The following is a 21,880-nucleotide window of genomic DNA, read 5'->3' on the forward strand; positions in this document are numbered from 1 at the left end:
TAGGCATATCAAATGATTTTATTTATCCAACAGTTTAAATGCTTCATCTGAAGATCACTGAGTTCATCTTGAATCCCCAAAAAAAAGGAAAGTCTGTGACAGTACATCTCTAGAATTTTAAAGACGGCCTGTGTCACAAGGGGAGAAAGGACTGAAAACACGACCTTTCACAACCCTAAAACACCAAGTGCTGAACTTTCGGCCAATTGCTCTTTTAAAATTCCCAAATATGACGGGAAATGATTGTAAACCCAGTCTTTTGAGCCAGAACGATTCGAAAAGGTAAAGTCTAGCCCTAGCTCTCTACTCATACCTAATCTTGTACGATACCAAACGTGAATAGTACTAATACACTATTTTGATTTGGGACAGGTGAATGCCCTTTCAATATAAATGGCAGCAATTTTAGGATTTACATTTCAGATAAGTCGACTGCATTTAAAATGTCGAACTTGGGTGGCGACATTATCCTTATTTGGAGGGTTAGGTATTGAAGTGGATCAACTCCAATAAAGTAGCATTTGAAATATAGGTACCCTGAGTTAGTAACTAATCTCTTGGGTAGCTCGGTATCAAACCTCTTGCTTTCAGTTACGGTCATGTGAGACACGTAATAAATTGCAAGACCAATTTGCAATGACCAGATAATTTTTGGTAAAAACTGAGCTCAATTAACAATGATGAGGTATAATGGGAGATCGGTACTTCGAAAATGGGAAAAAGAGATTTACTTCCCTTTAACACATGGCTCCATCATTATTCACAAAATGTATCTTTGCTGCATATTACGACAAACCTTTGGTTTAGTGATTTTTATTGAAAATTAAATACAATTTCGAGAAATTCAAATAAAGCAATCATAGAATATTAAAGAATTATTTACGAAGGTGAAAAAAGTTGACAAATACTCATGAGCGTTAATACCCGACCCAAAAAATCGAAGGAGTAGAAACAATTGTGTGAGAATTTGTGGATTTGTCTCCCTAACCTCCAAGAAACAGGTGAACTATTCGAGAAATGTCAGAAATTCCCGACAAATTAGATTGTTTATGGAAGGGGGAGGGGTTTATTCACTTGTAGTAACTACCTGAAGGAGAAATAGATAAAGCTAGTCAAAGTGATATTACAATTAAAATAAAAATCCGCTGAAGGAGTTTACTTTATCAGAAAAAAAAAACTGTTTGTTAAAAAATTGTTCTAATTTCAAATAGATATTACCAAAATTCCGAATAGAAAAGCCATAGCTACTTAAAATAAGACAGATAATAAATAATATCTTAAATAATTACGGTAAATGGTAAATGCTCATTGGCTAAGGGCCATCTTCTTCAGATACGCTTTTTAAGCATGGCACAGCGAAAATAATAAAAATGTTTGTTTGAACTGCTATACAGGGGCATCAATTCATGAACATGTAGGGAATAATAATGTTTCTTTTTTAAATACAGATAGGGGGGGGGAATTATGTTACTTTTTCGTTTTTTTCAATGCAAACACAAAAAAGGTATGTTTCAATGAAAATATCAAAAGGATGCTTTTCAAAATCTAAGGGGGAGGGAGAATTATGACCTGTACCGTCTAATAGCCTATAGCCAGCCCTAATGGTGTACAAAACTAAACAAGTTTTTTCATCAGGTTTATATTCCCTGAGCAAATTTCAGGTACGTCATTTTCCTGCAGTCCGTGTGCTTTTACGTTTCAACGTTAGACGATAATTTTGCGATTATGCGAATATTTTTTTATTAATCCCCCAAAGAAAAATCCGGGATACGTGCTTGTTTACAAGCCTCAGGGAAGTGTATCTTAAGAGCATTCCCCCAAATGGCATCCATTTAAAAACACTCAGCACCTTGATTCAGGTTTTGACGTAACAATCACGTAAGCTCCGTCACCGCTCAGATAAGAATTGAAGCTCTAGAAAATTAAAACTTAACGGAAATTATGTGTAGGAAATTGTCAGTACTTCTTGTCCAAATACTACAAACAATTTAAGAAAAGAGTGTCATTTTCGCTTAGATTTCATGTACACACATTGAATTTTAACTTCGCTGACTTTATGCAAAACCTTACAAATTTTGTGCTTGTTCCCGGGCGCCACTATGTTATTTGTATAAGTTTACAGAAGAATTCTATGAACTGTATGAACAACTTTGTGCACTTTACTACCCAAACTGCGAATATTAACCTAAGGTGAAAGGGTACTTGCGTATTACACCAACCACACTCAAGAAGTGAAGTTAGGTTAATCATAATGAAATATACCAAAACATAATAAAACTATAACACTTTAGCAAGGCCGTATCCAGGGGGGGAGGAGTTAGAGGCTTTTGACCCCCCCCCCCCAAAATGTTTGTCTGACTCATAAAAACGTAATAAAAACTGATATAAAACAAATTTTTATGTTTTTTAGTGTAACCCCCCCCCAAGCCCCCGAAAAAATCCTGGGTACTGCCTTGCACTTTAGTAACAAAATTATGGAAAGTACAACAGAGAATTATGGAAAGCAGGCCACCCAGAACGCATTATATTAAATATCTAACCTAATCAACTCTATATATTAAGTATTTAATTAAAATATACCTGCATAGGCTGCATGTTAGTTTATCTCACTCAAGCTAAGCTGATTCTCTCCTAGTGCACACAGAGAAACCGGTTTTGCAACAGATTAAATAAAAAAATTTTTTTTAACTGAAAGTAAGGAGCAACATTAAAACTTAAAACGAACAGAAATTATTCCGTATATGAAAGGGGCTGTCCCCTCCTCAACGCCTCGCTCTTTTCGCTAAAGTTTTTTATTGTTATAAAAAATAAGGTTGTGAGACAGAGTAAAAAAAGGGGAAAACAACCCCTAAAAGTCATAGAACTTTAATAAAATCAAACCATCAGATTCAGTGTATCAGAGAACCCTACTACAGAAGTTTCAAGCTTCTATCTGCAAAAATGTGGGATTTTGTATTTTTTGCCAGAAGAAAGATCACGGATACGTGTTAATTTTTTTTTTCCCCATGGGTGATCACATCGATCCATTAGTCCTAGAATATCGCGAGAGGGCTCATTCGAGCGGAAATTAAAAGTTCTAGTACCCTTTTTAAGTAACCAAAAAAATTGGAGGGCAACTTAGCCACCTCCCATGCTCATTTTTTTTACCGAAGTCACCCAATCAAAATTTTGAGATACCCATTTTGTTCAGCATAGTCGAAAATCTAATAAATATGTCTTTGAGGATGACTTAATCCCTCACAGTTCCTGGGGGAAGGGTTGCAAGTTATGAACTTTGCCCATTGTTTACATATAGTATTGGTTAATGTTAGTATACAGACGTTTTCAGGAGGGATTTTTTTCTGGTTGGGGGGGGGGGGGTCAGAGGAGGGGGTTACGGGGGAGGATATTTCCATTTAGGATGTTTCCTTGGGGGAAGGGACATTTCTACGAAGGGGGCACCGGATTTCCCAGCATTATTTCAAAAAGGATAAGAAATTAAATAAAAAAACAAGTTTTTTCAACTGAAAGTAAGGAGCAATATTAAAACTTAAAACGAGCAGAAATTGTTACGTATATGAGGGGGTTCATCCCCTAGTATTCGTCCCCGTAAAATACGAAAAATTTTCTCTGGCGCCTAACATTTGATGGGTAAGACTAAACTTGATGAAACTTATATATTTGAAATCAGCATAAAAACCTGATTCTTTTGATGCACCTATTGGTATCAAAATTCCGTTTTTTAGAGTTTTGGTTACTATTGAGCCGGATCGCTCCTTACTTACAGTTCGTTACCACGAACTGTTTGATGAAGAAAAAAGTGTGGTCGGTATATGTAAGTACTGGTGGAAGAAATAAAATTTCAAATTGGTGTTGTTGGAATGCACTAATTTTAAAACGAGATTCATAAGATCTTCTTCCGAAAATGCGAATTGCAATCCTTAAAATTTTGACACTATGTCAGCCGGACATAACTACACATAATTTGTTCTTCTTCAGGCAATAAGGCGTTCTTTCTTTTCGTTTCAAGACAGTGGATAGTTAAGACAGTGGATAGTTAGTTCATCTTTTTCTTTAAAGTTAACACAAACGAAACATCAATTGAAAAACGGGAAACAAATACCCAAACATTAATTATACTTTATGAATGAAACATGTATGCAAATTGGAGGAAATCATTGTAATTAAAGAACAAAGTAAATGCATTAGTCTAAGATGGTCTATTTCTTCAACGCAGAACAATAAACGTGATTTGAATCTAAATTACCGTGTACTGAATCCGCTACAATATATATATATTATCGAAAATACAATCTTGAAATTTTTCCCTTAAAACATTAGAACTAAAAATCCTACGAGTATTTTTTTTTTTTAACTAAAAAACACAAAAACAAATTTGGCGAAATCTAACGACCAGCTTTGGAAGGGCTAGGGGTAAGAAGAGTGATGTAAGTTACGTAAAACTTAAAATTGTGCTTTAGTACGAGTAATTTTGCATCACTCTGCCTCAACAGGTAAACTCGATTGGAAAGATTACAAAACCAGTATTACTTACCATAAATTCTAAATATGTTAGCAAAGATTATTGTTCCCGATTTCGTTCCAGGGAGGCCAAGGTTCGTTATTATGAGCACCTGCAGCAAACTCCCAGGGGGGTGGCAACTGCTTCTGGGAGCTTTGTTTGTAGCAAGATTAAAATGTGAGTATTTCTAATTTTTCTAGTTTTATACATTTTCTTAACTTTCTTCTCGTTTTCAGGGGAGAGGCTGTTCCTTCCACTTGTAATATAAGAAAGGGTATGTGTTTTTCATTATTATTGAGCTTCGTAAAACACAAACTTTTTTGGAATTTTACTTGAGAAAGACTGAATGTCAATATGCAGTGTATTGGGCAAACAAGCATTAAACGTGGGAAAAAAAGATAGAGCAAAAACAGAATTATGTCTGGTAAAGATAGGTAAAAAAAAGAAGCCATCATTTACCATTAAAACGTAAAGCTTGAGTCTATAATTTGTTCGTATGTGGGAGGAAGATGACATATTTTCGGAAATTTTCCAAAAAATCAGATTGTTTTACGTATTTAAGAAAAAGAGCCAAATTCTACTTTAACGACAATTTTGAATTCCTTGTATCAAAAATTTGCATGGGGGAAGGGGAAACGTTCGGTACCAGACCCCCCCCCCCCTTTGAACCTTCGGCCAAGGTACTATCAAAATTCTTGCAAAATGTGATTCGAAGTATTTTCGACAACTTTGTAGGGAGGATGTTTCGGGAGGGGGAGGACACAAATGAAAAAAAACATGAACAACTAAAACTAAAAATTAGGAGCGAACTAAATTTTTTAGATTTAAAACGGGGGGGGGGGGTCAAAAGGGCTCAGGAATAACTAAAGAACCTGGAAAACAAATGATTTATGATAGGATTTAAATACACTAATTTCCTTTTAATCAGAAAAAGATATTCCGAAATGATACCAGAACTAAAAGTTAATGACTGAGAGCTGCTTGTTGCTAGGCAACAGACCGGTTTTCTAAAATTCTAAGATGCTAATTTCAATTCCTACTATAGCTATCCCGCACTAACTTAACCTTCTCTTTTCTTTCTGAGGGCTAGCGCTATAAGGAACATATGCAGTTTTATCCAAAAATCTATGGCACCTGTTGATATAACTGTTCTTAGAATAATACATTCTGAACTTCTGATACTCTGATCCCTGATCTGACTCACAGAGTATATAAAACTCACAGAATGGTTAAGATCAGCACTAAACTTCAGCATTGTTATGAATTCTTATTAACATAAGAACTAGATGAAATTATAATTTTATTTGCTATAAAATGTATAAATTCATTAGAACATAAGATTATGAAAGTATGTCCATTCTCAAAGATAGTTTACCTCGTCTTTTCAGCATAGGGCTCCGACTTTGAATTGTCATGCTGTTTTCTTCTTCTGTTTCACTGGTCAAATAGCCTCCGTCCTGATTTGATGAAAGTAACTTATTGCGAAGATTATTGCTACGAGAGGCCGATCTCACAGTCTGCTTACCAGTAGTCTGCGGTGTCGAGCTTCGTGGAGGTGTGACGGAGTCCTAATAATTTAGAAATAAATTACATCTTTTTCATACGACTAACCTCAGTTTGACATCATATCTAAGGTTTTGTTTATTCTTAGTATTAACTAAAAAACATTTCATCCAGTATTGGAATATTCAGTTACAATCAGAGCAGGGGATCGTGGATCCGATCGTACCATGAAATTTCATGATTTGTCCCCAAATATTCCTCTAGTTTCGTTGAAATTGCTTCAATTTTATTACAGACGAATTAACTACCCCTTCCTAAATGAAAAGTCTGCGTACCTGGTCAAAATTTTTCTTCACTTCTATTTTTTTAGTCATTATTCAATGCCTTTTGATTATCGTATTTGTTTTAATGATGCGTTTATCCCACTTTTGGTTTGGATATACTAAGTAATGGAGACAGTTTCACAAAAGGGGTGCTACCATTTCGAACAACCGTCACAAGCATTAAACGTCATTTCGTCGACAAGGAAAATCCGTCAGAACGTCGACAGTAATTTTTTTTAGATGTTATGACGTGTCGATGTTATGACTGTCGACGTTGTGACGGTTAGTGGTTCCGACGGATTTTCGTTATGAAAAAAATTTATAAGTTTATATAATAGTAATAAGTATATAATAGTTTAGAAACAAATTTCGGCTATATATTTGCATATCATTGGGGGGGGAGGGGTAAAACATAGCATATATTTAATACGTAACCTAACCTAGGTATCTTTTCCCCCTTAAACCCCAAAAAACTAAATTTGCAAAGTTTTAGATGTTATGTCGTGTCGATATTATGACTGTCGAAGTTCTGACGGTTAGTGGTTTCTGACGGATTTTCATTATGAAATTTTTTTTTAGATGTTATGACGTATCGATATTATGACTGTCGACGTTCTGACGAGTAGCAATTATGACTATGGATGAAGTGACGTTTCGATGCTATGACTGTTGATGTTGTGACGGTTAGTGGTTGTGACGGGTTTTTTGTCGATGTTTTGACGGATTTTGTCGATGTCCTGACGTTAGTGCTCCTGACGGTTAGATGTTATGACGCCTTCCCTTCACAAAATAGTAAAGATCAGGCAGGTCAATGTAGTTGTGTGATAAGGTCCACAGACAGGATTGTTGCTCAAATACATCTAACCCCATGATTCCGAACGAGGGGCACCGGCCCTGCCGATGGAGCATGGCAATATTTTGGTGGGTGGTTGGGCAGAACGTGGACCCTCAGACTGATTATACTTTAGAGCCTTAATTAAAAAAAAAAACATTTTTCATGCGAATGACGTCAGATTCAAATGTATTTAAAGAGCAAAAAAGAATCCTGATAGTATACATTGTACAAAAGATTTTGCGATACTTTCCCATTATATGGGCCCCTAGGGTTAACCGCTGTAGAGTAGGCAATGATAAAACCCGTTTTTGATGTATTAACCGCTTTAGAGTAGGCAATGATAGCAAGGTTTTCATTGCGTATACGATATTAAACTGTGGTTTTTTGGGATTTAGGGGGGGGGGAGGTACCGAGGTTAGGTTACGTATTTAATATATGCTATGCTTTCCCCCCCCCCTAATGTGCAAATATATAGCCCAAATTTGTTTCTAAACTATTATATATTAATCCTATTTTATTTCATTAGCATTAACCAAACATGACTTTTTCGAAAGGCCCATATAATGGGAAAGTACCGATTTTGCATTTAGACAATATTTTAATTGGATTAAAATATGCCTAGAGGACGAGACAAGAAAAGATACCAAGTTAATGACATTTTAAGCTTCCGTCAGGTGAATACACGTAAAATTTTGAGAACAAACTTTTAATTATCACGAGGGGGCATCAGGATTTTAGAAATGCGTAGGTGGAGCATGGCCCAAAATCGGCTGGGAAGCACTGATCTAACCCCTTAAAGAGGGATGCATAGAATCTATTTTAGAAATTCTGCCGAACATCAGTGGATATGTTACGGTGAAAGACCAAAATCTGGTAAATGTCTTACATTCACCGGTGAATGTCCAAAATTCCGTTTTCTCTGCTTGGATTCAATCAGGTTTGTCAGTATTATGCGAGGTTTGATGGAAAAAGTTGAGGTTGGGTCAGGTTAAATTAGGTTATAAATCTCAGAAATGGGTCAAAAATCTAACCTAATCCGTCACCACCAAACCTTGCATAAAACTGAAAAAGTTGACTGGTGAAGCTGACTAAATCCAAGGAGAAAAAAAGTAATTTCGGACAGTGAATGTCGACATTCCCAATTTCAGTCTTTCATAGTGACAGATACAGAATAGCTAAAGCAATCTTTCTCACTTTCCGACTCATTTGCAAAAATAAGTACAAGGTAAATTATTCTGTTTTAGGCATGTTATTGAGTGAGGGCGGAAAAAACAAAGAATAGACTCGGCGTGATGCAACAAAGCGGCTCTTACTTAAGCTACAAAAGGGAAAAGTCACTATCCATACATCAAAACGTGCGGAAGAACTCAAAGCAATTACATCACAAAAACAAACTAAAAATCTGAAGAATTTCATCACAGGATGCCTCTGATAAAAACAAAATTCTTCAACTTCTTGTCCATGATCAACGTTTGGAGGAACAAAAACTCTAACTTCCATAGGAAATAATAGATCGTGAAAACCAATAGCATTCATAAATTAATCGCTTGCCCATAAAAAAGGGAGAAGGCTGAAACCGTTCCGAGACTAAGGAGACATCGTAGTTTTGATCAAAGTCTAGGATTTAACCATAGAAACTATTTGAGCCCATTATCTTTATTATAAAATCTTGAAGAAAAATTCCATTTGATTTTGCTTCCAAAGTCCGTTCAGGCTCACATGAAAGAAAGGGCCTACACTTTGGACCACCACAAACCATCAATATTTCTCACGATTTTCCAAATAATAACTTGTAGTTTTCACGTTTTTTACTATTTTCAGAGGCCTAGCCCAAAAAAATCAGATTATTTATGCAACTTCTTCTATTTGCTTTGTATGCTGTCTTGATGACCCTCCTCCAAGAATGTACCTGCATCAAGCTGCTTACCAGTTCTTAAAAGGTTTCAGTAAAAAAAAAATTGTACTTTAGTAGGAGCCGGGCAACACACGATAAGTGAAGTGATACTTGTGCATTATAACTAAACTGGCACTATAGACAGTACAAGGAAACCAGACAAACGGGTATTTGCTAGATAATTGATGGCAAAGTGTGGTTTCTCATTGAGTTTACAATATTTAAACGATTGTCTTTTGGGGTTTAGGGGGGGGTACCTAGGTTAGGTTACGTATTTAATATATGCTAAGCTTTACCCCCGCCCCCCTCTCTAATGTGCAAATATATATCCCAAATTTGTTTCTAAACTATTATATATTTATCCTATTTTATTTCATTAGCATTAACCAAACTTGACTTCTTTCATATATAGCGCTGGTTTAGTACCAGGAAAGTTTGGTTAATGCTAATGAAAAAAAAAAAAAAAAAAAAAAAAAAAAAAAAAATTTATAAACAAATTTCGGCTATTTATTTTTAAATCAGGGGGGTGGGGGTAAAGCATAGCATATATTAAATACGCGGTTAATTTTTCGTTATTTATATTATTGACTTACAAACAAAGTAGACACACCACTCGATGCCTTTTTTATGCTCTTTCCAAATATAATAATCATTTTTTCGGAAATGAATTTTACTCATCCCCCCCCACCCCTATATATACCAATTCAGGGTATATATTTGCATACTAGGGGGGGGGAGTGGGGGGAAGTTTAAACTTACCTCTCATTTACATCAGAATTAAAATTTACCCCCGCCCCCCTAATGTGCAAATATATACCCTGAATTGGTATAGATAATTGATGTATATAGGGGTGGGGGGTAAAATTCATTTCCGAAAAAAATGATTATTATATTTGGAAAGAGCATAAAAAAGGCATTGAGTGGTATGTTTACTTTATTCGTAAGTCAATAATATGAATAACGAAAAATTTACCAAATACGCAACCTAACCTAACCTAGGTATATTTTTTTGCCTCTTCAACCCCAATCCCAAATCTTTATTGTAACATCATTATTCTACAGACACCTTTTTTCAATAACTATGGTTGGAGACTGACCAGTTATTATCCTATCTGATCATGCGGTTCTTCTCGCTTTTTGCTCGGCTACTACTAAAGTACCAAACAAAAATTTACTTTTTAAGAGTTGAAACTTAACTATTTTGACTTTTAAACCTAAAATGTATATTCAAATCCTAGCTATTCCTGAAGAATTTTAAGGGTACTTATGTATTATAGCGACCCCACTCAAGAAGTGAAGTTGAATCCTAATGAAATATACCGAAATATGATGAAAATATAATACTTTATTAACCAAATTATGGAAACCACGACAAATAATTATAAAAAGCAGGCCGCGCAGAAGGCATTATAATAAATACCCAACCAAATTGCCTCAGTTTTCAACTGAGGTTAATCTAATTGTCTCCGAATACAGACAACTAAACCGGTTTTTCTCAGATCTACTCAGGTCAAGAACTTGAGTGGGGTCGCTATAATAAATAAGTGTCACAAAAAAGGAAACTGAAAACAACACAGGAGTTCCCCATAAGAAAAAAAAGGTGTAAGTGAATTAAGACCGGTTTGGCTTAGTGGTTGACCACTAGGGACAGAAGCTCTGGCCTACAGAGGGAAATTTTCCCAAGCTCAAAAGCTTCACTGCAAATCCAGACAGACGCAAACAATTTATCATGATTAAAACTTAATTTCATCACGTCTACTGTACTTTTAGACACATAATTTATCAAGTGATATCCAACTAAAATTCACCAAACCTTCAGTAAATTGTACCGTAAATCAAAATTGCTTCAGTGCACTATTCCCAAAATTGATCGTAATAAAAAACAATATAACTATTAAAATAAAAGACAAACAACTACAATAACAAAATATAGTGATTATTATAGAATAGTCGACACCTACTATTGCTCGCTTGAAAACCTTCCTGAAAAGATTGTTCTCCCTTGCATAAAAATCAACCATTTTGAAAGAGGAAAACAAAACGAACAGTAAAATTCCTTCTATTACAACTGCCAATACGTATTCAACTGACAACATTAAATTCTGGCGCGGAGTCTGCTCAATCTCAGTAAATACTGGTTTCAAGTTTTTTTTTTTTTTTATCAGCTTTTGTAAACAATCCAGTAAAATTTTTGAACTTGCCAAAGGCCTAAATAAATGTAGGCGTGGTTTTATCAAAGAAATCTCCCAGAACTAATGTGATCGTTAGCATAATAAAACAAAAGTAGTGTGTGACTGTTACAATGACACATAGGCGTTCCAATAAAATAGTAGCCTACCTGGGTTTTCATATCCATTTCATCTCTTTAAAGTAAGAAATAGTATTAAATAAGGAGTTACGCATTATAATTCGTAGGTGCACGTCCCATTGTACCCCTGACCCTGCCTCCAAGACTATCTATGGTTTGGCGATGTTGCCTCTCGTATAGAGCCCATTCCTAAAATAATATTCTAAAACAAGCTAATCCCCCCTCCAAAGGTTCATGACAAATTCAAGGGTCCTTTGTTTTTCTTCGGCATTTCCTTATGATTTATTGAGCTACTTCTGAAGCATACCCGACCTGTATGGCATCAAGGGTCCTTTGTTTTTCTTCGGCATTTCCTTATCATTTATTGAGCTACTTCTGAAGCATACCCGACCTGTATGGCATCCTAGCCTTTCAATTGAGCTCTGATTGAAATGAAATAAAAAAAAACAGATTTTTGAACTGAAAGTAAGGAACAACATTAAACCTTAAAACGAACAGAAATTATTATGTTTATGGAAGGGAATTGCCCCCTCCTCAACATATCGTTCTTTACGCGTAAGTTTTTTAGTACTTTTAGAAAAAACTTCCTATTGTTCTAATTAAACGGCCCTTGTATTTCAAGAGTCGTTATTAAAGAATTGGGACAAAATCAAATTTTAGCGTAAAGAGTGAGGTGTTGAGGAGGGAGAAATCACTTTTAAACATATAATAATTTCTTTTCATTTGAAGTTTAAATGTTGTTCCTTACTTTCAGTTGGAAAAACTTTTTTTTTTAATTTAATTTCTAATCGTTTTTAAGTAATACCAAAAAATCTGGCCCTATCTCCACGGATAAATCCCCCTCCCCGCAGAAATATCCTTTTGACAATTCAATCCCTGTGAAAATTTACCCCGGATAATTACCCTTAACAACTCCACGTGTAAAATTGAGACGGAAAAGAGAAAGCAAGACATTTAAAAAAGAATTTTGTGGGAAGCACTAGGGGCGAATTCCCCTCAGTTTTTAATTTCTCCAGATAAGTTCACCCGCTAGAATCTTCCTTCCCCATAGATAATCCCCCCGTGAAAAAAAACAGCAAAAAATTCGTCCCTTCCCACCCAAAAATGTACATATAATTCACAATAATAAATAGACCTTACTGTCAGTAAAAAAGGGCATATTTTATGACTTAAAAACCTTTGCCCTGAGGCATATGGGGGGGGGGGGTCATGTCATATCCAAAGGTATAGTTATTGGGTCTTTCAACTATGACGAGCGAAATGGCTAAATGGCTATCAAAATTTTGATCGGACGACTTTGGGGAAAAAGGGGGAGGGGAGGAGGCCAGTTTGCCCTCCCATCTTTTTAGTCACTTAAAAATGGCCCTAGAACTTTTAATTTCCGTTAGAATGAGCCCTTTCGTATTATTCTAGGATCACTGGGTCGATATGTTCACCTCTAAAAAAAAAAAGAAGCAAGCATCAACAAGCACCTGAAACCACTACAGTAGGGTTTTCTGATACGCTGAAACAGAAGGTGTGATTTTCATTTCAAGATTCTAATACTTTTAGGGGATGTTTCCCCCATTTTTCGAAAATCAGGTAAATTTTGTCAGGTTCGTACACTGTAAAAAAAAAAAATGTTTGGGAGTCAACAAAAATTGTTTGTAATATTTATCAACAGCAAAATTAGAATTTCAACAGCTTAAATTGAATATTAGAAACCATTTTGGTATGCCATTATCATTATTGAATATCCAATCTATTGAAAAACAAAAATACTCGATTCATGCACCCAAATTGGATTCTCATACACAACATATGGGATTTCAATATCATTAATTACTCATTAGGTTTCCATATCGTTTGTTGGATTTCCTCTTCTTTAATTGGATTTCTATCACTATCGTTGTTCATATTATTAGGCCTACGATCTTGTCGAACAATAAACTAGTTAGATGTTCCAACAGCTGCCGAGAATGGTCATCAATGACCAAGTTTCATATATAAGCCTGAAACAGGTCCTTCTCATTTGAATTTTTATTTTGACTTGTTTGAAACCAATAAGCAAGTCACAATTCCAACAGAAAAATTGGATTTAATTTTACTTGTTTGAATTCGAGCAAAATATTTTGTTGGAAATCAATTTTTTTTTTTCAGTGTAGCCTTTAATCGGTAAGACTAAACTTAATGAAACCTATATATTTAAAAGCAGCACAATAAGCCAATTCTTTTGATATATCTATTGGTATCGAAATTTCGTTTTGTAGAATTTCGGTTGCTATTGATCCGGGTCGCTCCTTATTTACAGTTCGTTACCACAAACTGTCTGACTATTTTACCTGTCATATATAAAGAAAGTAAAATGAATCACTCCTACCTGCTTTAAAAAGCTAGAGCAATCATTTTAAATTCAGGAAAACTGATCTTGGCGCAAATTTTACGAAGTATTTTTGATAGAACTGCAGAAATAAGATTATAATGGGTACCTAGATATTATCCCGACCACACTAAAGAAATGAATTTAATCATAGTGAAACATACCAAAATATGATGAAAATATAGTGCTTTAGTGACAAAATTATGGAAACTAAAACCGAGAATTATGGAAAGCAGGCCGCCCAGAACGCATTATATAAAATGCCTAACCAAAACCAACTCTATATTTAAAATTAATTAAAAAAACATTTCCCATAAAATAAGTTTTTCAAAAAAAAAGTAAAGAACTCCATTAAACCAAAAATGAACAAAAATAGAATCAAATAATCTACCAAGCATACAACTACCATAAATCAGTACAATAAATAAATGAAAACCAAAAACAAACAGGAATTAAAAGAAATAACAGATTCAAACTCAAAACGAGTAGAAATTTATATGAATAAGGTTCTAAACCCCTTTGCTTTCTAAAAGCCAGAATATAATTTGTACTTTACTGAAAAAAATGTGCATTGTCAGTTTAATATACATATGCTGATATTTATTCCTTAAAATCTTAATTAATTTTTAATTTCTTAAAGTTAAAAAAATGAAAACATTTAAAAGAATTTTTCAGTAAATTAAACATTATATTCTGGCTTTTAGAAAGCATAGGGGTTTAGAACCCTACTAGCGACTATTGAGCTCTCTTCTAAAAGCTATCCCCCAGCTCGAAAGTCCTGCCTTTGTCTAAGATTTTGAGACGCCACCTTCTTCAGGTAGATTTTGGTGGATTCTCAGATGTGGCTGATGAGCTTCGAAAGCCTTTGCTGAATAAAATGAAGTGTAGGTTTATAAGCCTTGGTCAAATCAAACCCGTCACAATTGACACATATCTTGATCCGCGTTTCATGAAAATGTATATTTCACCTGACGATCTTCTACAAGTTGAGAGCAAAATTGCAAACAAGATAGATTTGGCCTTGCTGGCTGCTGAATCTCGATCAGAAGTACCGTCGCAGTCCCGGCGATGCAGTTATATCAGAATCAAGCCAGTCTGTGGGGTTCACACGACGAAGTCCTTATGGTCAATACAGGACATGCTTCGACAGCAACCGAATATATCATGGCTCTGCACTTTCAATAGGGAGCCAATAGTTTCAAGAGAAACTTGTCCACTCAAGTGGTGGAAGTCTCGTGCTATGGGGTCCCAAAAACACCTGTAAGAAGTTGCAACGAAATTCGTGTCTGTGCCCGCTACCAGTGTCTTTTCTGAAAGTGTTTTCCAAGGCTGGTTTAGATAATTATGAACGGCGGAAATGACACTCAGGGAAAAACATTGACATACTACTGTTTTTGAATAGCCAATAGTTTATTTTTCTCTTTTCCTGAGCCCGAGTAATTCCAAATCTGGGTTTTAACAAAAAAATATAACAAATAAAACAAAATATCGATATATCAATTAATCAAAAAATCGGCCAACGCTACTTAAAACCCTTGCCCTGAGTCTTCTGAGGGGGTTATCATCCTCAAAGACCTAATTTCCAGAACTTTCAACTCCATTGAGAAAAAATAAATATCTCAAAATTTTGATTGCATGTGTTTGGGCAAATGGTGGGAGTAAGAGGGGGGTTACTTACCCTCCAGTAACTTTTAACTATTAAAAAGGGCACTAGCCCTTTCAATTTCTAATCAAATAAGCCCTTTTTGAAGTTTTTACGGCAACACGTTGCATAAAAACCTTATATGGCCCCAGGGCATAATTTAAAACCCTTGCCCTGAGGACTGTGGGGGGGGGGGGTTGTCGTCCTTAAGGACCTAAGTTCCAGAACCTTCAACAACGTTGAACAAAAAGGCTATCTCAAAATTTTGATTGGATGTATTTGGGGAAATGGTGGGCGTGAGAGGGGTTTAGTTGCCCTTCAATCACTTTCAACTATTAAAAAGGGCAATAGCCCTTTCAATTTCCCATCGAATGAGCCCTTTTTGAAGTTTCTATGACAACACTTTCCATAAAAACCTTATATGCCCCCCCCCAGAAATAACTCACCAACCTTGCTCTGAGGGTTGTGGGGGGGGGGGGTCATCCTCAAAGACCTAATTTACAGAACTTTAAACTATGCTGAAAAAAATGGATATCTCAAAATTTTTAAAGGATATGTTTGGGGAAATAGTGGGCGTGAGAGGGTGTTAGTTGCCCTCCAATCCCTTTCCACTACTAAAAAGGGCAGTAGCCCTTTGAATTTTCAATCGAACGAGCCCTTTTTGAAGTTTTTACGACAACAATTTCTATAAAAACCTTACATGACCCCAGGGCATAACTTACAACCCTTACACTGAGGGCTGTGGGGGGGGGGGTCATCCTCAAAGACCTGATTTCCGGAACTTTCAACTACGTTGAATAAAAATTTTTATCTCAAAATTTTGATTGGATGTGTTTTGGGAAATTGTGGGATTTAGAGAGGGTTAGTTGCCCTCCAATCACTTTCGACTATTAAAAATAGCACTAGTCCTTTGAATTTCCAATCGAATGAGCCATTTTGAGTTTCAATGACAGCACTTTCTATAAAAAAAAACTTATATGCCCCCAGGGCATAACTTACAACCCTTGCCTTGAGGGTTGTGGGGGGGGTGTCATCCTCAAAGACCTAATTTACAGAACCTTAAACTACGTTGAACAAAATGGCTATCTTAAGATTTTATTGGATGTGTTTTGGATTTCCAATCGAATAAGCCCTTTCTGAAGTTTCTACGACAACGCTTTCTATAAAAACCTTATATGCCCCCAGGGCATAACTTGCAACCCTTGCCCTGAGGGGTGTGTCCTCCTCAAAGACATAATTCCCAGATCTTTCAACTACGTTGAACAAAATGGTATCTCGAAATTTTGATTGGATGTTTTTGGGGAAATGGTGGGCGTGAGAGTGGGGTTAGTTGCCCTCCAATCACTTTTGCCTATTCAAAAGCGCACTAGCCCTTTGAATTTCCAATCGAATGAGCCATTTTGAAGTTTCTATGACAGCATTTTATATAAAAAAAACTTATATGCCTACTAAAAACTGGCATAACTTACAACCCTTGTCCTGAGGGCTGTGAGGGGGGGGGGGGAGGTCGTCATCCTCGAAGACATAATTTACAGAACCTTAAACTACGTTGAACAAAATGGCTATCTCAAGATTTTCATTGGATGTGTTTGGGGAAATGGTGGGCGTGAGAGGGGGGAGGGGCTTGTTAGTTGCCCTCCAATCAATTTCGACAATTAAAAGGGGCACAAGCTATCTCAGTTTCCAATTGAATGAGCTCTTTTGAAGTTTCTACGACAACGCTTTCTATACGAACCTTATATGCTTCCAGGGCATAACTTACAACCCTTGTCCTGAGGGGTGTGGGCGTTTGTCATCCTCAAAGACATAATTTCCAGAACTTTCAACTACAACTGGCGTTGGAGGAGCCGTGGTTCCACGTTGATTCTCCAACGACACACACTAATGCCTTATATGATCCAGTCTCAAAGACTGTACAAAATACCTACCTTTATGCTACAAAGTGTAGCGAAATGAGGGGGGGGGCTTTAGAAGAAATCCTTGCATGATTTTAGTTCAAGCAATATCCAAAATGCATCAAATTGTGCTAAAATGATCCAGTTGGAGGGGCTAGGAACCAACTTTATTCCTCCAATAATACAGATATAAAATGTTTGCGTAATTCGGGTCCAAGCGAGGAACAATGTGCCTGTCTTTCTACAAAAAAAAAAAAAAAAAAAAAAAAAAAAAAAAAAAAAAAAAAAAAAGAAGAAGAGGAGGGAGTACGAGAAAGATCACATGTCAACTTTGAATGTCAAAACACACTTCTTTAATATCCTAGTACAATTCCTATTCGAACTATTTACAACATGCCTATATTGCCGATAAAAGTAGACAGTAGAAGGGGGGCTAGAAGGATGCATCCCGGATCAATAAAGGGACGGTATACCTGTCTTTCGGCTAAAAATTTAGCAATAAGAAGGGCAGAGGAAAGGAATTGGAAGGGCCACAGACCTTATGCTTTATTATACAGATTGAAGGTTACTGTGATCGGTAACGTCTATTCATAAATAATTGGGGGGGTATTTTTAATATCTAGGGGGAGACAACTTTGTCGTGTTTTTTTAATTTTATTAAGGAAATACCCCCAAAAAGGTGTTGTTCAAATTCTTTGAGAGCAAAAAAAGGGATACAGGTCCCACATGTCCAACCACCCCAGCCCTCCCACTCTCCCCGAAAAAGTCACTGCGTGTTTCAAATCTAAACAAGATCATAAATTAATTGTCTTTCGACTACCAAGTTGTCAATGAAAGAGAATAAATCGCGGGTTGGATTTCACTCGCTTTTTTGTATCAAACAAGGACTCAACTTATTTTTACACTTGTTTTTGGTTCATTCTTGTACCGACTCGAGACCACGAGTTGCCAGCGGTTTCTTGTTGTCTGGTTATATGTCAGCCAAAGCATTTTTACTAGACTTTGTCCTGGGTAGTACTAGAGGGATTCATTTCCAAAAAATAAAAACATGTCAATATTGACCCAGAACGTTAACACTGAAATTCGATGACGAATGATAAGTAAAGATGTTTTAATCTGGAGATAAAAGAAATTTCTGGTGCTCATCCCTTAGCCTCCTGAGACCTGACCATAGAAATACTTTTCTGATTATGTTCATTTCTTTGTAGTTGACTTAAAAAAAATCATTTTGACCATTGATCAACTAAAAAAAAAAGGTTGAACCCCCCTCCCTCCCTCTGGAGGATGTCCACAGGTGTGGACATTGTGTCCCAATCGACCTAAGAGTATAGTAAAAATCTGTTTCGTCTATTAAAAGAGATATGTCAAAAAGTTGAAAACAAAACATTACTCTTCATGAAATTTCTTGAAGCAGTTGTTGTCTTGTGTCAAGCAGAGAATGATTTTACACTGCGAGCACATCCATCTTGACCTTTTACAGCATCCAGGCCTTCTGCACCGGGCTGCATTCGCCAAGTCACAAAATTCTGGTAGATGCAGTGCAGCTCTGGCATATGGTGGAGGGGTTTCCTCTTTTTCACACTCAAAACACGGTGTTGAGTTTCAACCCAATGGCTCTTCGTTGCAATTTTTTTGACCTCGTGACTCTGAGCTTCCAGAATTGAGCAAAAACTTGGCCACGTTGAATCGAAGATCAATGAGCTGTTTGAGGTCACCGGAAACTTCTGGGCCACGGCCCTTCAGCTCATGAAATGCATTGGCTAGTGCAGCATCCACAAAATGATGAAACAGACGCACAGTCCATTTTTTAGTAGGCGTCTCAAACCGATAATAGCTAACCATGCGGTCCACAAGATCGACCTCAACCATGTAGGTTTTGTAGTCGGAGACTACTTGTGGACATTTGACCTGTATGTAAGACCCCTGGCGCTTGTCATACCGTTTGACCTCTGTCTCCTCTTCTATACCTTTGCAGTTTGAAAACAGGAGAACCACTTTGTCATCATACCACTGGGTTCACAGCTACTTGTTTATCTGAACGCACAGACATGACAGAGGTTTCTCGGCCCTTTCTTTTCATTTCTGTTTCGGTAAAAATCGTTGGGCCGTTGGCACTCAATCGGTTCTTCATGATAGTTCCGGTCGCATTTATTTTTCTTTCAGCCAGCATGTCGAGGAGCTTAACAGACGAGAAGAATCGGAAAAAATAGAGGTATGCACCTTCTGGTAGGGTCTCAGACAAGCGCAGTATGATCCCAGCTGACAAGCCATGTGCTACCAGCTGTTCTCCCAGGGTGGAGGCTCCCTGGTAGATTTGGAAGTCAAGTATCAGCCCTGAGGAGCTGGCAAGGACAAAATTCTTTAATCCAACCGGATAGGGCTTGTTAGGTACATATTGCTTGAGAGTTGACAAACCCTGAAAGGGTATCATATGTTTGTCAATTGAACAGTTCCTGTCACGTGGCATCTGGAGACAGATATTTCTGAAGGTGTCAAGGATCAGCTGCACCTTCCAAAGCCTATTTTTGGTTTTTTTTTTCGTCTGAGATTTCTGAAACAACAACGAACTTCATGTTTGACCGGATTGTGAAGAATCTGTCTCGAGCCATCATTTGTGATATGGCTTCCACCCTAAACTTCCCAGACCAGTACATGTGGATCCGAGTAAACTTGAGTTTCCCCATCAGGATGAAAATGCAAACAAAATTTTTCACCTCGTCTGGAGTTACATTCAAGCTTTTGTGGTGGGTCAACTGATAGTTGTAGTTCATGCAAAAAGCTATACGTTCGAAGAAGCTCTCCGGGTAATATTGCAAAAAGAATTGTTCTGTACTCCAATCGTCGTGCTCCTGGAAATGAGCGGGGCCCACGTCCGGGCCACAATGATTATTGAACCGCCGAGACTTCCTCCAGGACAAGGTTGCTGCTACTTTGTCAGCCTTCAAGCGTTTGGCATGGGTTGCTAAGGTTACGTCATCATCAGATTCTTCATTTTCAAAATCTGGAAGAACAGCATAACTGCTTGATGACGGAATGGCAACAGCTAGTTCACCATCACAGTCTGAAGACGACAAGGAGTGGTTTTTTATCCATTCCTCATCATCATCTAAATCAGAGAGGTCCAGGTCACTCTCATCGAGCATTCCAAGGGCGTCATCAAGGGAAACTACAATAAAGGAACAGGTTCAGTAAGGTTGAAACTATTAGCTAGATAGAAAGATAGGTAGATAGATAGATAGTTATTGGAAAAAGAACTATTACAAACCCTAGTTTACAAAATTTGCATTTCTTAGTAAAAAAAAATACAATAACAAAATAATATAATAACAAAAAATAGTTACCAATGTAATGAAAACACGACAGGCAACTGTCAGAAAACTTAAAATACAATAGTCATAAATATAGGTTATAACTATAAAATATTTTTAAGGTCATAATATAAAAAGATAAAAAGGGTAACAAATAAAATAACCAAATATTCAACAATTAAAAAATAATATATACAAAATAGTTTAATTTTTAGCAGACTTACGGGAGGTGATTTTGGTTGATTTTATTTGCAAAAAAGTGAATAAAAGTTTTTTATAAAGTAAGGAAGAAAAGGGTATGGGAAACAGAATGGGGGTGGGTGGGGACACTTTACGGGGGTGGGGATTTCTTATGGGTGAGTGGCGGCTAGGTTGTTGCCAATTTAGTAAATAAAACAATCATTGGCTACTGCTATCCCCATTAGAATCAAGATTTGAACTACGAAAAATCAACCCTAGCTTTTTACTCGATTGGAACCGCCTGTCCATAGACGTGGACATGAAGGTTTTCCAAGTTCCGAAAGATGACACTTATCAAACTAACTGCTTTTAAAACTATCTAAGTACTTTCTACAATCTAGAAAGTACACCTGATTTTTCTCATAACTCGTTCTCATCACTTTCTTTTTTTTCTTTTTTCTTACCTTTGCTTCTTTTCATCTCCTTTTTTTTTTAGGCTTTTTCAGATTGTTAAAACACACGTAAAATTCGCAGATAATTTCTAAAAAAAAATCGTAGATGGCTTTCCAGGTCCAAAAAGCACGTTGAAACAACGAAATCTTTGCTAGATGGCGAGGCCTTTGCACAAAAAATATTTTATGGGGGTGTCCACAGACGTGGACACCAGGTCCCAGGAGGTTAGACGCGGGAAGCACTAAACGTTTCTTAGAACGAACACACCTCCAATCCTCAATTTAATTTTACCATTTTAAAAGGGCACTTTTTTCCTTTTAATTCAACTTCATACAAAGTATCGAACATTGATGCCTCTATAAAACTTTAAAAATTTCAATGAACCATTTCTGAGAAACCTGTTTGGTTTTCAGTAGAAAAAAAAGATTGAACTAGATAGACTGAAAATTATGTATCATAGGCAGCGCGCTAGCGCTGCCTAAGTAAAGAACGATGTGGGCACAATGTGTTTTTTTCTCCATCCGGGGCACTTCGTATCGAAGGAGTTGTCGTAGAAACTTCGAAAAGGGCTCATTCGAATGGAAATTGAGAGTTCTAGTGCCGTTTTTAATGGTCAAAGGTGATTGGAGGGCACCCAGCCCCCCCCACGCCCATCATCCCATCAAACACAACCAATCAG

At 36.7% G+C, this 21,880-nt stretch overlaps 1 protein-coding gene across 7 annotated transcripts in view; it reads right to left on the minus strand.

The window, feature by feature from the left end:
• The window catches only part of LOC148951400 (uncharacterized), a 218,272-nt gene that overhangs the window by 104,005 nt on the left and 92,387 nt on the right, over positions 1-21,880 (minus strand). For all 7 annotated transcript variants that reach the window (XM_089090845.1, XM_089090846.1, XM_089090844.1 and 4 more), the window contains one exon: positions 5,877-6,069. In XM_089090845.1, the coding sequence (XP_088946971.1) occupies positions 5,877-6,069 (193 nt within the window). The remainder of the gene's footprint in view (positions 1-5,876; positions 6,070-21,880) is intronic.

The sequence above is a fragment of the Artemia sp. Qi Xiang Cuo genome, chromosome 6, assembly GCF_049724085.1.
Source record: "Artemia sp. Qi Xiang Cuo chromosome 6, ASM4972408v1, whole genome shotgun sequence".
In the NCBI taxonomy this organism is placed as follows: domain Eukaryota; kingdom Metazoa; phylum Arthropoda; class Branchiopoda; order Anostraca; family Artemiidae; genus Artemia; species Artemia sp. Qi Xiang Cuo.